The 15,407-nt window shown below is 41.5% G+C and overlaps 2 protein-coding genes across 2 annotated transcripts in view; both read left to right on the forward strand.

The window, feature by feature from the left end:
- Window positions 1–653: 653 nt before the first annotated feature.
- SULT1C4 (sulfotransferase family 1C member 4) lies at window positions 654–6,458 on the forward strand. The gene is made up of 7 exons (XM_072855562.1): window positions 654–864; window positions 2,529–2,666; window positions 3,923–4,020; window positions 4,343–4,469; window positions 5,698–5,792; window positions 6,009–6,189; window positions 6,346–6,458. The coding sequence occupies exons 1-7, from the start codon at window positions 654–656 to the stop codon at window positions 6,456–6,458; spliced, it is 963 nt and encodes a 320-aa protein (XP_072711663.1).
- Window positions 6,459–13,996: 7,538 nt separating this feature from the next.
- Window positions 13,997–15,407, forward strand: part of GCC2 (GRIP and coiled-coil domain containing 2) — a 31,894-nt gene continuing 30,483 nt past the window's right edge. The window contains exon 1 of the mRNA XM_072849786.1: window positions 13,997–14,104. Coding sequence (XP_072705887.1) covers window positions 14,003–14,104 — 102 coding nt within the window. The 5' untranslated portion in view covers window positions 13,997–14,002. The remainder of the gene's footprint in view (window positions 14,105–15,407) is intronic.

A 15,407-nucleotide genomic window follows, 5' to 3' on the forward strand; every position in this document is an offset into this window, starting at 1 on the left:
TCAATAACTAGTTACTGTAAAACTGTACAACAGGCAGTAGACTTTACTAGATCGATTCAAATAATTAAAGTCTAACAACCTTTAGTTAATGATCTATCTAGTTCAGGTTATTTATCTGCAACAAATTTCAATATACAGCAAAGAGCTCTAAGAGTGAAAAGCTCCAGGAACGAAACACAGAAAAGCTCTGCAAATATTTTTGTGAGTATGAGGCACAAAGGGTGTTAGCAGATGTTTCTGTTTATTTTCTTTAAGAAGGGTTGGGTCCTGTATGCTGACTTCAGTGGGAGCTGTTATGCTCTGCCTTCTTTTGAATCACACCTCTGATGATTACTTTTTCTTGCCTTTCAAAGACCACATATTTACAGTCAGAATTTAACATAAATATGTTTGGTAAAATGTTTAAAGATGGGAATAATGGCTTTTTTTCTCTTTTTGTATCTGAGTAAACAGAGTGATTTTTAGAGATGCTGAGAACCACCAACAGCAATATACCAAGTGTTTCTGAAAATTAGATCCAGCTTTAAGCATCCATATAGGATGGATCCAGATAGGCCAATTCATAGTCAAAGAAATCAGAGGACATGGAATTCAGTTAATAAAAGAGACCTCAAGAATGAATGAGTAAATTTAGATTTTTCTTCAGACCAACCATGTTAATTCCAAGCCTTTCTTTCTTCATGCAGTGCTCAATAGCCCTGGATAAAATGGAAGATTTGAGTCTGAAACAGACAGTGCTCCGAGTTGAGATAGGTGAAGTGGAAGGTATTCCCTTCACAAAAACAATATGCAGCACGTGGGACCAAGTGTGGAAGTTCAAAGCCAGACCTGACGATCTTCTCATCGCAACCTATGCAAAAGCAGGTTGGTGTGGGTAGGAAACAGAATAGAGAAGTTTGGGATAGTGCTTATTGTTGGAACTAAAAATTATGGTTTCCTATTGTGACTGATATTTGCTTAATCCCAAACGAGACATATTTTAAAGACGTGAAGCTCTGTCAGTTGTGACTAGTAACTTCTGACTTCTTTGGCAGAAGTAACAACCATCTATTATTATTGAAGTTCAAATGGCCAAAGTCTAATTACCTATACTTAAATGTTTCCTTTGATTTAGATTATATACATATATATTAATGGCAACAATAAAAGTTTTCCACCAATAGGTAATGATTTAAGAAAGCCTAGTAAAAAGTCAGCATTACTAAGAAATAATAGAAACTGACTGAACAACTAGGGATTGTATTATGTATTTTGGGAATGACGTGGTGTGTAAACCAGTACTGATCTTTGGAAATGGGTTAATTATTTTAAGGAAATAACCAAAGTCACTTAATAATTTCAGCCAATAAAATAACCACCATTAATATTAGCTATCTGGTATTTTATTCAGTGATTGGACACTTAGCTCATTACTATTTCTCCTCTTGATCAGACCCTTTATACTTACTACACAGGAAAACAATTAATAACAAGCATCAATATTAATCCTGGATGAATAAAAACATGTACAGTTTAGGGGATGCAGGAACAGGTTCAGGAACATTTGATGATCATAAAAAAATAACGACTTGAATTAGCAAGAATTTTAAAGTATTTTTTTCAGTAGGAAAAAAAACATTTTTACAAAAAAGAATCCCATTATTTTTGTAAAACCTGAAAGGTTTTAATTTATTTCCTGTATACTGAAAGCAAAACCACATTATTTTATCCAGCCTGGATTAAAACCTCTCAGCCTTTGAACTGAAAAGAAATAAAGTTAGGAGTCCATTTGACATTATGTTGTATCTGCCAGAGATGCACAATTCAAGCGTCTTAAGAAGGGCTGAGTTTCCTGCCCACATTGCTTCCCAAGTTATCCCTTAGCCTGTTCTCTAGCTGACCTGCCACAGTACCTCGGAGGAGATGTGGTTCACCCAGTGATCACAGCTATAAGGGAAAAGAGGCACATGAGAGACACAATACTGTAACTCTTACAAGACGTTGCAGTAGCTCAGGCAGATGAAACATTGTACTGACCTTCATTAAAGCATTTCAAATGGGAACGTTGAAAATACTGCAACTTTTTTATCTTTTCAAACTGTATGAAATTTTTACTCACTCAAAGTTCAGGTATTTCATTTTTTCATTCAAATTCAGGGTGAAAACAAATGTTGAAATACCTGAATTTTTGTGAGGTATGAAAATTGGGAGGAGGGAATTTCACTCCTCTCTGCAAATAATACAACCTCCAAATAATAGTGAGTTTATCCCAGAGCTTTTTTCATTACTGGTGTGGGGGTGGAGGCTATTTCTGTTGGCAAGAAGAAGCCTGTCTAAAATGGAATCCCTGAAACTGTGCTTTGGGAATTACTTTTGTATTCCTAATTATGCATTTTTCCTCCATTATCCTCTATTTCCACTTTGTCCATCATCTTCCATGATGTTTCTTCATCCTTTAATACGGAGTCCATCCTTCTGGCTTTCACTTCCCTAGCAGAAGAGACTCTTGGCTATCCCTGAAGGAACATTCTAAACACTGACATTTTCAGGTACCACGTGGACACAGGAGATAGTGGATATGATTCAACAAAATGGAGATGTTGAGAAGTGTAGACGCGCCACTACTTACAGACGCCATCCTTTCCTTGAGTGGTCTATCCAAGAGCCTTCAGTTGAGAGTTACTCAGGTGAATATTATACAAACAGGTTTGTATTTTAGACAAAATGAAACAAAACAAGCACCTGGTGCTGATGCCACAGGTTTCCTGGGAAAGGTCCCACTTGCTTTGTCACTGAACCATGCACCGTGTTGGGTATTAGGGATCAGTTCAGTTGCTTTAACATAAACATCTAGTGCTACTCAAGTTGATGTGAGGCTGGCAGATGACTCAGGTACTGCTGAAGACCATGCTGTTTTGGAATACTCCACAGTACCTAAAACAGCAGCAGATATGCATAAAATTGCAACATGGGGGCAACTGAATCCCATTCTCTGATTAGGGGCTGTGTGGAAGAGAAACCTATGTCACGGATGTATTCCCAAAAGGTGGATAATATTTTCAGTGGTTTTGCTACTGTTTTGAGTAACTGCTGTGGAATTCTAGGGTCTAGTCATCTAAACAAGCCATGGGGCATTCAGGCAGGTCTGACTGTTTTGCAAAGACAGTTTCCTACAAGTGTCTTCCCCCAGCAAGGGCTCCCGTTCCACACAAATCTTTAAGCCAGACTCTCTTCACATTTGAAGCTAAAAAGTTTGACTAACTGCAGCAGAAGTGCTACTTTTTCTCTTCTAAGCTAGACTGTGTTGACACAGAGACAAAAAAATGACAGAGGAAGATAGACGATGATAGGAAAAAGAAAATTAGACAGGTCATGATAGAGGTTCAAAAAGGAGGGGGGGAGGGGACAACACATCTCCACATATCACCAGATATTCCCAAGTATTCCCATATATCCATAGCTACTCAAAATCCACTGTCCATCATGCTCCTAGTTTCTCCTTACCTGCTATCCAGAAAGTCTAGTCAGTCAGTCTATTCTTCTCATATCCTAGAAAGAAACAAAAATTTCTTACCTGCAAAGTGAAAGGAGTTCACTAAATATCATGAAGGAAAAAGTTTGGTTGGGTAAATATAAAATAATATTCATCATTATCCCTCGGCATGCAGGGCTTAGACATGAGCCGAAAAAAGCACGAAGAAGATATGAATCAGTGTTCCCCCTTTCCTCATTGAATACATAGGTAAAAATTTCTCTAGAAACGCTCAAGGTGCTTATGCAATGTTGTATATGTTACACTGCTACGTAATTGCTTTGGAGACGAATGATCGCTGCAAGGTGAACTGCTGAAAAGTCACAGTCAAAATCACGTGTATGAGAATAGCAAAGAAGCGCTAGTGCAATTTAGAGAACAAGTCACATCTCATAATGACACATCCCACAGGCCTGGAGTTAGCTGAAGCTATGCCTTCTCCACGAACAATAAAAACTCATCTCCCTGTGCAGCTGGTGCCTCCCTCCTTCTGGGAACAAAACTGTAAGGTAAGGCTGAAGAGGTAGGACTCAATTCTACTTCACCTGCAAAGAAAGCGACATAAACCAGGACTGAATATGGTTTCCAGAATGTTTGTGAAACCTAAAGGTCTCCCCAGATATTTTCCCTTTAATGTGCAAAGCCTGTGTGAAACTATAGATGTCATGACTAAGTTACCTGCACTGGATTTCAGAAAATGGCAGCTTCAAAGCAAAATCTGTTAAGCCTCTGTTATCAGGCTCCAAGAGAAAACTCCAGGAGATGTTCAGTATCTATATATGCATGTGTAAGTTAATTTTTCTCTCTCTCTGTCTTTTCATATCAATAAAGATAATCTATGTGGCGAGAAATGCAAAAGACAGCCTGGTGTCATACTACCATTTCCACAGAATGAGTAAAGGAATGCCTGACCCAGGAACCTGGGAAGAGTTCATGGAGAAATTCATGACCGGAAAAGGTAATGAACTGCAATCAGTTGTATAAGATATTTTGTTCATTTAAAAAATGCATGACATTTATTTATTTCAGCTATGGTTTGAAATCCAGTGCTGACACTCTATGGAAGAATATCTACTGAAGGTGTTTCAGTAGTAATTTATCTTCATTCATGGGTTTTTATTAGTACCTAAAGGATTAATTCTATCTTTACATTCCATTTGGGGGGGGAAAAAAAAAAGCTACTCTCTATTATCATTCAGAAACATATGTGAGAATTTTCTCTCTGAGGTTAAAAGAAACCTGCTTGGAAGCCAGCTGGGAAGGAACAGTGGTTTAATTGGTTTTACTCTAGCCTGATATACAAGAAACCAAGGTTTAATTCTGTATAGAAATGTGCAGCGTGAATTTGAGTTAAGGGAGTCTTTTTGCCTAAATTCATTTGTATAAAAATAGGGCATCTGAACAAAGCCAGTTATCTAGCTAAAGACAGGCAACCCCAGAAGCTGATTCTTCCCTTTTGAAAAAAGGCGCTCATATCCAAGAAAGAAAACCTGCTCAGGTGGATGGCAGTCTGCAATTTTGGTCACTAAAGCTTCCATAAGTCCTTAATATTTTTGCCACCATGTAGGCCCAGAAACACCACTGTCTGGACCAGCATGAGAGTTTCATGTCTAAAGGAGACCGTATGTCTTATGTTTGACTAGCTCGGCTTGGGAGCCATCTGTCCCGGTGGAGAAATCTAGAACATAGCTACCTCTGTCCAAGCTAGTCATCTTGACACTTGCTGGAGAGAAAGAGGCACTTCTGATAGTATACCAAATATTTAAATCAGTTAGAATCACAGAATAATGCAAGTTGGAAAGGACCTTTGATGTCCATCTGGTCCAACGCCCTGCTCAAAGCAGGGCCAATTAAGACCAGTCTTGTCCAGCTGATCAGATGACTCACTCTGGAAATGTCTGTTTCTCTCCATTTACCGTAAAGGCAGCCTGGATTTTTCATTCATTAAGCATCTGCATTTGTTGCCCTCTAAAGTTACACATGAATCCTGCTCTGAGCATCCATACACCTGAGGGATTAATAGCACAAATGCTGTGATAAGCACAGAGCACAGCAGTCATGGCCACAGTGATTCAAAACCAGCTGGGAAATGCCCAGACACTGGTTATGGGGGAAACATGAGTGCCACAGATATCCAAAGACAGTTTGAGCATTTATAGCTGCTGATAATGTTACTCCTTTTTCAGTGCTTTGGGGTTCCTGGTATGACCACGTAAAAGGATGGTGGAAGGCAAAAGATAAGCACCGTATTCTCTACCTCTTCTATGAAGATATGAAGGAGGTAAAAGGCTGAATGTATGTTTAGAGAGCTCTGAAATCTGGAAGTCCAGTAGATACTACCTATGATCAACAGTTTTCTATTATAATGCCAGCTGTATCAGTAAATCTTCAGATAACCTGATCATCTCACCCTGACAACAATTGCAACTTCAACACTATGTTTGACTTCTTTGCTTTTCCTGGCTCTGTATCTTATCCCACATTATTCTCTCTGCAGAATCCAAAGCAAGAAATTCAGAAGATTCTGAAGTTCCTAGAGAAGGAGGTGAATCAGGAGGTTCTAAACAAGATACTCCATAACACCTCGTTTGAGGTAATGAAGGAAAATCCCATGACAAACTACACTACTGAGTTCCAGGGAATAATGGATCACTCCGTTTCCCCATTTATGAGAAAAGGTACTGAGGTTTGTTACTGGCATCAACTCTGTCTTCTTGGTTGTCATTCTATTTTGAAATAAGCCTTGAAATATAAGTATCTAGTGAGTCACGGCTAATGGGCTTCAGGAAATACTGGTAAATTAATCTTTCTTTTTTTGCTTTGCTGTTTCTTAGGGGTTGTTGGGGACTGGAAGAATTATTTCACTGTGGCACAGAATAAGAAATTCGATGAAGATTATAAGAAGAAAATGGCTGATACCTCTCTTGTTTTTCGCACGGAATTGTGATTATTAGCAATCGGAATTATTCTCTATGATCTTCAGCCTTTTCCATTTTATATATTTTGCTTTTCCTTCACAAAATGCCTGTGTCCCTAAGATGTCAATATCTCTCTCTCACACACCACTGATTTTTCATTATCGTGAGTGCCCAAATTATGTGGAAGCTTAGCCTGGTCTCCCTGAAGAAAATAATCCCACTGGATACCTCTCATTCATCCTTCCCACAGTAACTTTCAGCATTAACAAAAATATTTCAGACATGCTTTGAGTTTTTGTCTTTGTAAAAATGCAGCTGATATTGCTGACATTTTCAAATCAGCCTCTAACAGAAATTAGGAACCAATAGGAAAAAAGGTGCTAAAAGTGCAACAGGTGTGGGCATTATATGTTATTCATTATATATGTTGTACGAACATCAATCAATAAATAACAATAAACAAAGTTAAAGGCAGTCAAGTATAAACAGAGCAACAGAAGTGCACAACGTAGAATAATTTTCTTTTTCTCTCATTTTGAGCTGGACATCATAAATGCCATGGAGATGAAAGCAACGTTTCCAAAAACACTGAACACCCATTACTTCCTTTGATAAAGCTTGCTAAAGGGCATTTATCTACAATCCAGCTATGGAGGCAGTAGTCCCTACTGCATCAAGACAAGAAGCTTTTCTCACTGTTGCCTTTTGAAATGGGTAGCATAATCTCCTGTTAACACTTGGAGAATTCTGAAAGTTGGTATGAACCAGGTCAAGACTCAGTGCTGCGTATCCTGTCTCCCTCTTCTCCACCGCTGTAGAAGTGTTCATCAGACACATCATGTTATTACTTCCTCCTTTTCTTCACTCTTCTCTTGTTAACCAAACATACAAACATCCCATTGAGGGCTCTTAGTTGCAATAGGGCCTGGCTGATATTATCAAATAAAGACCAGTTCTGGCTTAGCATTAGTACCAGCACTGTAGCCAAGCTTTGAGCTTGTGGGAAATTCACTAAAGCGATTCATAGCCCGTTTAATTATAGACAACTGTTACCAATCCACTTTTGGTTTTAAAGTGCCACCATTGAGCTTGGCACACAAAAAAGGCCCCAAAGAGTTCCTGCTTAAGTGGGTTTGCACTCTGAATGTTAGAAGGAAAACAACATACATGACAGCATCTAGAGGAAAATACTGCCTTAGTCTCATTTAGTCTAGTTTAGTCTAGTTTAGCATAGAAGATGTTTTCTGGGAGTACTTTCTCTTTGGCCTCTGGAGAGTTCCAAGGATTTAGTAATAGGAGCAGCTGTCAACATGCACAGTCCATCTCAGGCTACCGATTTAATCCCAATATCTAAAATGAATGCAGTTCTCTAAAGGGCAGCAATAACTTGCATCAAGTTTGAAAACAAATGAAAAGCTTCCTGTTAAATGTAGAAGTTACATTGTCGGTTCCTGGCCCACCAATTTCCCCCAAAAAATGCAGGAAACACTGAAACCAGAAACATGCATTTGCTATATTAGTGCTAACATAGGCAACTGAAGGGCTTCAGGTCACCAGAGATTCCTGCCCACAAATAAAGGATGTCTCAGTAAATTGACTACCTGAGAAAAAAATCATCTGGCAGAGGTGCTGCTGTCCATCACAGCAAGGCTAAATATCAGCCTGGGGAACTTTCTGCTACTTGTTTGTTTTTTGTTTATGATTAACTTGATTTGCTATCTTACTATTGCCAGTATGAGGAAAAGGTGTTGCCTGCTCTCTGCCATATTTCCATCCTCTTGGGTCACTCCATGAAACCACATGAGTCAGCTCAGTTTGTCAATCTAACCCTCATTCAGTGTCATAAGAGCCATCAGTAAATGGAAAACATGCTTAACTCAGTAGCTTGGTGACATTTTATGAGTGGTGCTATACAAAAGGTCACACAGATGACCTATTTGTTCCTCCTTTGAAATCTCTGAATCTATCAGAAGTGCAAAATGCTGACGGTGGCTGATGGCTGGTCTGAAAGGGAGCTGCACAGCCACTGCAACGACAGAGGCACCATATAATAAGGGGCTCATATCACATTGCAACACTCACCTTTGCCCTCACTTCCTTAGGTAAGTCTTCACCCAGCTGCAATTCAGCTGCTCTGAAAAACAGATAAAAAGTAGCACAGGTCAGAGTGTAGTCCTAGGAAAAAAAGGGAGGAAACAAACACTGATGTGTGGTTACATAAAAACTGGCTTTTCTTATCCTATTGATATTAATCCTTATATATACTCAAAGACAAATGTTAACCTTTATGACAACATATCGCTGGCAGGGGGATAGAAAAGTGGAACTTTTCTGCTTTTTATGCCCTCTCAAGCCACCACAGCTGAGAGAGATCAACCTGTGGATTCAGTCATAATTTGCAAAATGCTAGTAATTGTGTAAAACTACAGGGAAGAGTGAATTGTTACCAGTGAAAATGATTGGATCTGTAGTTACCAGGAAAGTCTGGGAGAGGGGTTAATAGGCTGTATGCATCCCCCAGTGGACCCAGAGACTACCATGCTTTGGTGTCTATTATGACAGTATGTCAACAGGGATGCGTATTTGCTTCTGGGTACATGACTGGAGGGTGCCTACATCTAGAGCGCCTTTAACTTACCTGTCTTTAGGTTTGTCAGTTGTTATGTACCGAAGAGCTTTAAATGATGTGCTTGTATACAGAGATTGTTTACTAACACCGACATAAGTTGGTAAGAGGTTTAATTTATTTTTACATAAGATGCTGTATATCAGTGAGCACCTGCAGAATGAGATTGTACATGTTCAGCTAAATTATTACAAATCAGTTTAAAGTATTGTCAAGCTTCTGGTGCAAACAAGTGACTCTTTACTACAGTGATAGAGCTCCGTACAAAGCTCTATTAGACATATGCCCTGAATATACAGCTATGCTTTATTTTCATCCAGTTACCTAGATGCATGATTTTACTAACCTTCTTACACAGGTGCAACTTCTTCTATGTCAATTTAAAAAGGACTTGTGTCAGTTTAGCTAATGCAATCCCACCGCAACTTCTTCAATGCTGCTTGTCTTTTATAAGAAAGTGTACCTGCAGAGTTTTGATAGTGGAGAACTTTGTTATTCACCTCTAACAAATGTTTGAAAATCAGTGTTGATTAATGCACATTAACTGTTCACATGGTTCTGTTTTGTAGCTCTGCATTAAAATTACCAAAACAAATCCTCCCACGGGAGTGACTTCCTGCTTCGATACAAACTTTTTAACAGGAAGTGCTGTATTAATTCTAGGGTAGTCAGGATTGTCCTTTAGCTTGACTGTCGATAGCAACTAGGGGAGCCATTTTACTTTCACATGGAATGCAACCATTTATGAAACAGAATGGAAGAAGCACCAAGCTTCAAAAAATTAAAGGAAGAGACAGAGAAGGGAGCTGTTTTATCTTCTTAGCTAGCATTCAAAGACAGAGGGACACGGCTTTTCTTTCCACTAATTTTACCGTAGATGATCTGCTTCATGCTTGGATTGAAAGTCACTGTTTCTCCAGTCAGGAAACAGACCACAGACAGGAAGTAGTTTTTATTTAATTTGTCCTAACCATATAGGATATGGATATCCTATCCTATAACATATACATTGTATTTTTTTTACAATGATGTATGCCAACATGTTCACAAAGAGCCTTATCTTTACAACAAGGTTAATTATTAATTCTGGAATTTTCCAGAGGTGCATTAACATTGTATTTTAAGCCTGGGCTGAAGCTTCCATTTCCCCCACGTCCTCAATGAGTGATGCAAGCCCTGTCTCAGCATAGGCTGTAGGTGAGCCTAGAGGCACATTGAGAGAGAAAGTTAAGCCCTTCATACTCACAGGATGCAACCAAACTGTGCTGCCAGACCTAAAGCCATGGGCTTAGGCTGGATAACAAGGCTCTGCCTGCCCTCCAGACCAAGCACAGACTTAGGCACTGTGTAGGTGGACCAGGAATGTTGTCATGCAGCAGTGTGCCATGGCTAATGTTGAAGAGGCAAATTAGTCATGGATTATTTTGCAGAAGGGCTCCAGCATAGCCTGCTGCAAGGGCAGTTGGTAGTTATCAGCAGTGTGAGCTCAGACTGCCTTTAGGACTCTGTGAAGGCTCACAGTTGAATTATAGCCATCTACCATGACTATGGAGACAGTGGGATTATGTCAAAAGCAAGCCACACTGGGTCCTGCTCTGGTACAGGCAATATCCATATAGGTAGAGTCTTAGGTTAGACACCTAAAAATGAAAGCAACTAATTTTTTTTTTTAATTGTTAAAATTGAGCCTCTTGATTCACAGTAACTTGTTATTGTGCCAATAACCCTCACTCATCTATATTTGCTACTATCTCTGTGTGCAGTTAAAAGGGCTTTCATGTTCTGTTAACAATGGAACAGTCTTTTATAGCCAGACCCAACCCTCAGTGCTCAAACAAAACGTTCGTTTCCTTGTTTATCAGTTTCACGCTGACCTTTCAACAGGCTTGGTGGGCTTTGCAGGCGAGTAATAGAACACCAAATTTCTTACCTTTCAGTTTCCTATTGCAATTTAAAACCAGAATTCAGGACTACGTATGCAATTTCTTTTTTTAATACCTAACCATTCCTTCACACACAAAGTAGTTTTGAGATAAATACAAAGGACAGTACTGCCCTTGCATATTATTTACTCATATAAACATTCAGATTAGCCTCCCCTTTTACACTTCCTTAACTTTTTCACTGTACCTGTAGCCTCTACCATTCCACTCCAGTGGGAACCTACTGAACCCGAACCCAACCCAACAAAATGGCCATAGTCAGCCAAAGAATTTACGGTTCATTTGCACAGGGCAGGGAGAATACTTTAAGTTTCCAAAGAAGAATAGTTAACATACTGTAAATTCATACCCTGCCTTCCTTTATACTAATATGGCATGTAGAAAAGCTATAAAAGTAGCTCAAAGCAAGAATGCTGACTGGCCCGGCATGGTTCACAAGCAAAAGAGTTTGTGATCTTCAGAACCTGTTGGAAAGCCAGATTCTACAGTGGCAAGTATTTAAAGCATCAGCTCTTGTATGCTGGAAACAAATTCCACAGTTGCAAAATTACAGTAATTTTCTCATTCTGTGCTCTTCAGAAAATTCTTGCAGGTCTAATAACTCCAATGATAGTGAACAAGCATTTGTACCCTGCCTTGAGGTAAGGGCTAATCACAGCCCTGTGGGACTTGGCTTCTCAACAAAAGCAGGATTTAAAGTTTGTTATGCTCTGTCCCAACACATCTCATAAATGTCTTGTCAATCTTGTTTTACATAAACAATGCTATTTAAAAAGATGAACTAATTATCTTTTACAAAGATAATAAAATCATAGAATATATGGAGCATATAAATTATTCTTGTTTTTCTCACTTATCTTGTCTCAAATTAGCTGCATGCAATATGTATCAACTTACTGGCTCCTGGATAGGTAAGACGTACAATTCATAAACTGTTTTAGAAAAATATGTAAGACTCTTGCACGTATGAATTGACATTTTTTCCCACAAAATATGGAGCAACTTGTACTTTCCTGTAACAAGTTGAAACAATCAACACTCAAAATCCTCCATCTTTCTTCTTCTAGTTATTCTAGAACTTTTCTAATTCTTCTACCATTCCCTAACCAGGTTGCTTTGCAATTGCTGTTGTAATTCAAGGCCAGAATGAAAGACTGTCAAGACATTCTCCGTTATGAAATATACCTAAATTCTGTTGCACAAAATGGAAGGGGGTGGAAGGGGAGAATTGGCCTCTGTCAAATACATAGCTCATAGGAACAGTGAGCTATATCAGGGGCTGAGTGCTCTCTAGCTAGAATCAGTTTCAGAAAGCCTGTGATGAGTGAGCCGGTAGTACACTGTCTTCAGTACAAACACATCTGAAAACCCTTTGTGTCTGCCTTGGACGATCTCCAAAATCAATTTCCTCATAGGCTGAGTCATGAGATGACCCAAGAGTTGAATCACAATACGTATTTTCTGGGGATAGGAGGAAAGAACAAATTTACATGAAACATTGTTTTCTCTGGGGCTTTAAGAAAAAGAAGGTAAGCTTTCCTATAGTGTTCTCTCCAGACGTCCAACTTCAATTGGAGACTGACGTGGAAGGACAAAGCAGTGCAGTATGGCATAGTTAGGGTCAAAAGCTTTTGCCACAGGATGGGTTTGGAAGGACTGTATCTAGAAAGGCTCTTCTTGAAGTTGTGTGAAACCCCCGTGTTAGACCACAGCAGTGCAGGCGTAGGTACCCAGTTCAGAGTCTCCCAGAGTGGATGGGGAAAGGAAGATGTAATGTTTAGTGCCCTGTGGGGCTTCTAAAAAGTGTAAGAATAGAAGTAATGGAAAAACAGCTTCTTGCGGTTTGGTTAGGGAGATCTGTTCCTTGGCAGCAACCTCTCTGAGAGCATGGAACCATATGCTGCCACTGCAGTTGTGTACCTGCATATATTACAATATACAATAAATACATATAATGTACAGTGAATGCATTGGGGGAAAAAAAAGACAAGGAAATAATTTCTGAGGTATATGTGGAGAACCTTTTCGCTTTTTGTCACCATTTGTCATTTGAATTTTAAAAGAATGACAATAAGCAGACTTGGAAAAATGCAAATTATTCTTCCGAGAGCAATTTGACTAACATACCTCTTATTTTATTAAAATAATAGATATTCCCTCATGACACCATAATTAATTCAGTGAAATTCAGTATTTATCTGGTGAACTGTAAATAGAATAATATGCCTGAATTGCAGGCAACTTCTCATTAAAAATCAATTACTTATCACAAAATGTCAAAAGTAATTCAGGCACTATGAAAGTGCATGCATGATTACAACAAAAAACGTGTGCCCTTTAGAGTAGGTATTGCTCCCATCAAACACCTACCCAAATGGCCATAAAAATGGCTCTCAAGTAAAAAAAACAGAACTACAAGCCATAATACCTGGCTTCTGCTGTTTGCTCTGGTATAGTCCTTGATATCCGATGTTTGATAAATAACTTAATCACTCTGTGCTTCCATCGAGATACTAAAACCAGGATCCTAAGTCCCACAGCCGTTCATCTCATACTCTCCTTATGGTGACGGTGAGACAGACTTGCCCAACAACAGGCTCCCCGCACCGTAAGGTGCCCTCGCAGCAGTGCGTACCCCTCAGGAATAGGAAACGGCGGGGTGCGGTCGTGTTGTAGCCGTGCCCCTTCCCCTCTGCCGTTTTTATTAGACGGACAGCGTGCGGCGGGCAGCGCTACTTGCGCCTCCTGCCTTCAGCCACCGTTCAGGTCGGTTGTGCCGCCGAAGCAGCCTGCCCCAGCAGAAGCCCTGCCAGGCGACGCTCGCTCGGCAAGGCCGCCCCGCCGCCCCCCCTTCCCGCGCAAGGGAGACGCTCAACCGCCGGCGCCGCGCGCCAGGGGGCGGGGCCGGGCCGGGGCCGCGAGGGGGCGGGGCTCAGGTGACGAACGTTGCCTAACCCTCAGCCGGCTCGGGGGAGGGGAGGCGCTGCGTTACCGGCGAGCGGGGATGACGGAGGCGGAAGTGGGTCGGGGAGGATGTAGCGGCGCTGACAGCGGCTGCGGCGCCGCGATCTCCCTGCCCCTGCAGCCAGCCGGCCCCGCCATGGAGGTAACGGCGCGGCTGGGGAACAGGGGAGCCGTCGAGGGGGGTCCGTTGCTGGGGGCGGGGGGAGGGGACGCGTGACCTTGGGCTGCGGCACGCGGGGCGGGGGCAGGGCGGGGGGAGGTGCGCGTCAGTTTCCCCCTCCCCCCCGCGGGTCGCGCGCCCCCTCCCCCCTCGCTTGCAGCCCCCTCCGCGCGCCGCCAGCGGCCGTTGGCGGGCGGCTGTCAGCGACCGTGGCGCTCGCGCCTGTCGGGCGGCGCCGCGCGCCTCAGGGCCCGCCGCCGGCTGCTGTCCGGAGCCAGCGTGGCGGGCGGGGTAGCCCGCGGGCCGCTGCGCGCCCCTTCGCCTCCTCCCCGTTGGGCGGCCGCTGTGAGGGAGTGTGGTGCGCGGCCCCCCGCGCTCCTGGCTCGGCTGGACCGGGGGTGGGGGTGGGAATGGGACTGGATGCTCTGGTCCTGCCCTGCGGCGGTGTGAGCGCCGGTGCGGGCTTGAAAGGCTGCTGAGTGCCCCCTGCCAGAAGATGGGGATGCCGTCCCGTTTGCATGGGCTGGGGGAGACCAGCCGGTGCTGACTCAAGGGAAGAAACACTCAGATGACATACAGTGAATGTGTTGAGTGGTTACTCGTTACCCACGAGTGAACAAGCATTCCTTTTCTACTGAGGTGACCTGATGTGTTAACAGTATGCCAACTACGAAACGCCTACCAACACAAGCAAATAAAATCACTGAAGTATATGTATCTAGTGTAGCTTTCATAACCACCGAGGCAAATCCAAAGGCAACGTTGAAGAGTTTAAAATTCATAAATGAAATTAACTCTCCTGGTAGTTTCTGAGCTGCCTACGTTGTAATTATGCCTCTGTTTGCTGAAGCAATCACAACTCAAAATCTGTTTTGATGTGACTTGGTATGATTAAAGTCAGTGACGTCTAAAAGTTGCACACTGCTCAGAAAATCACTGTTCGTAATGGTCATTACTGCCACAGTTCAAGATTGATATATTGCATTTATACATCCGTTAGGCTTTCTAAGAGTATGTTTAGCTATTGCAAAAGTAAGGGGTAGATAGCAATTAAAATACACAGAACATGCTAAACTGTAGCTTGGAAACACATTAGTGTAGATAAAGTAGGCTTTCAATTTAAAAATAATATATATATATGTCAGTAAAGTACAGAAGCATACCCTGTTTTCAGAATGGTGGAATAGAAACTTGAGAATCCTTGTAGGATTCAGTGTTGTGCTTAGAAGTGTGCTTACTCCCTGCTGGCTTACAGCGTGGATGCACCTACCCAGTGAAAAGATAA

Source organism: Ciconia boyciana, chromosome 1 (assembly GCF_034638445.1).
Source record: "Ciconia boyciana chromosome 1, ASM3463844v1, whole genome shotgun sequence".
Taxonomy (NCBI): domain Eukaryota; kingdom Metazoa; phylum Chordata; class Aves; order Ciconiiformes; family Ciconiidae; genus Ciconia; species Ciconia boyciana.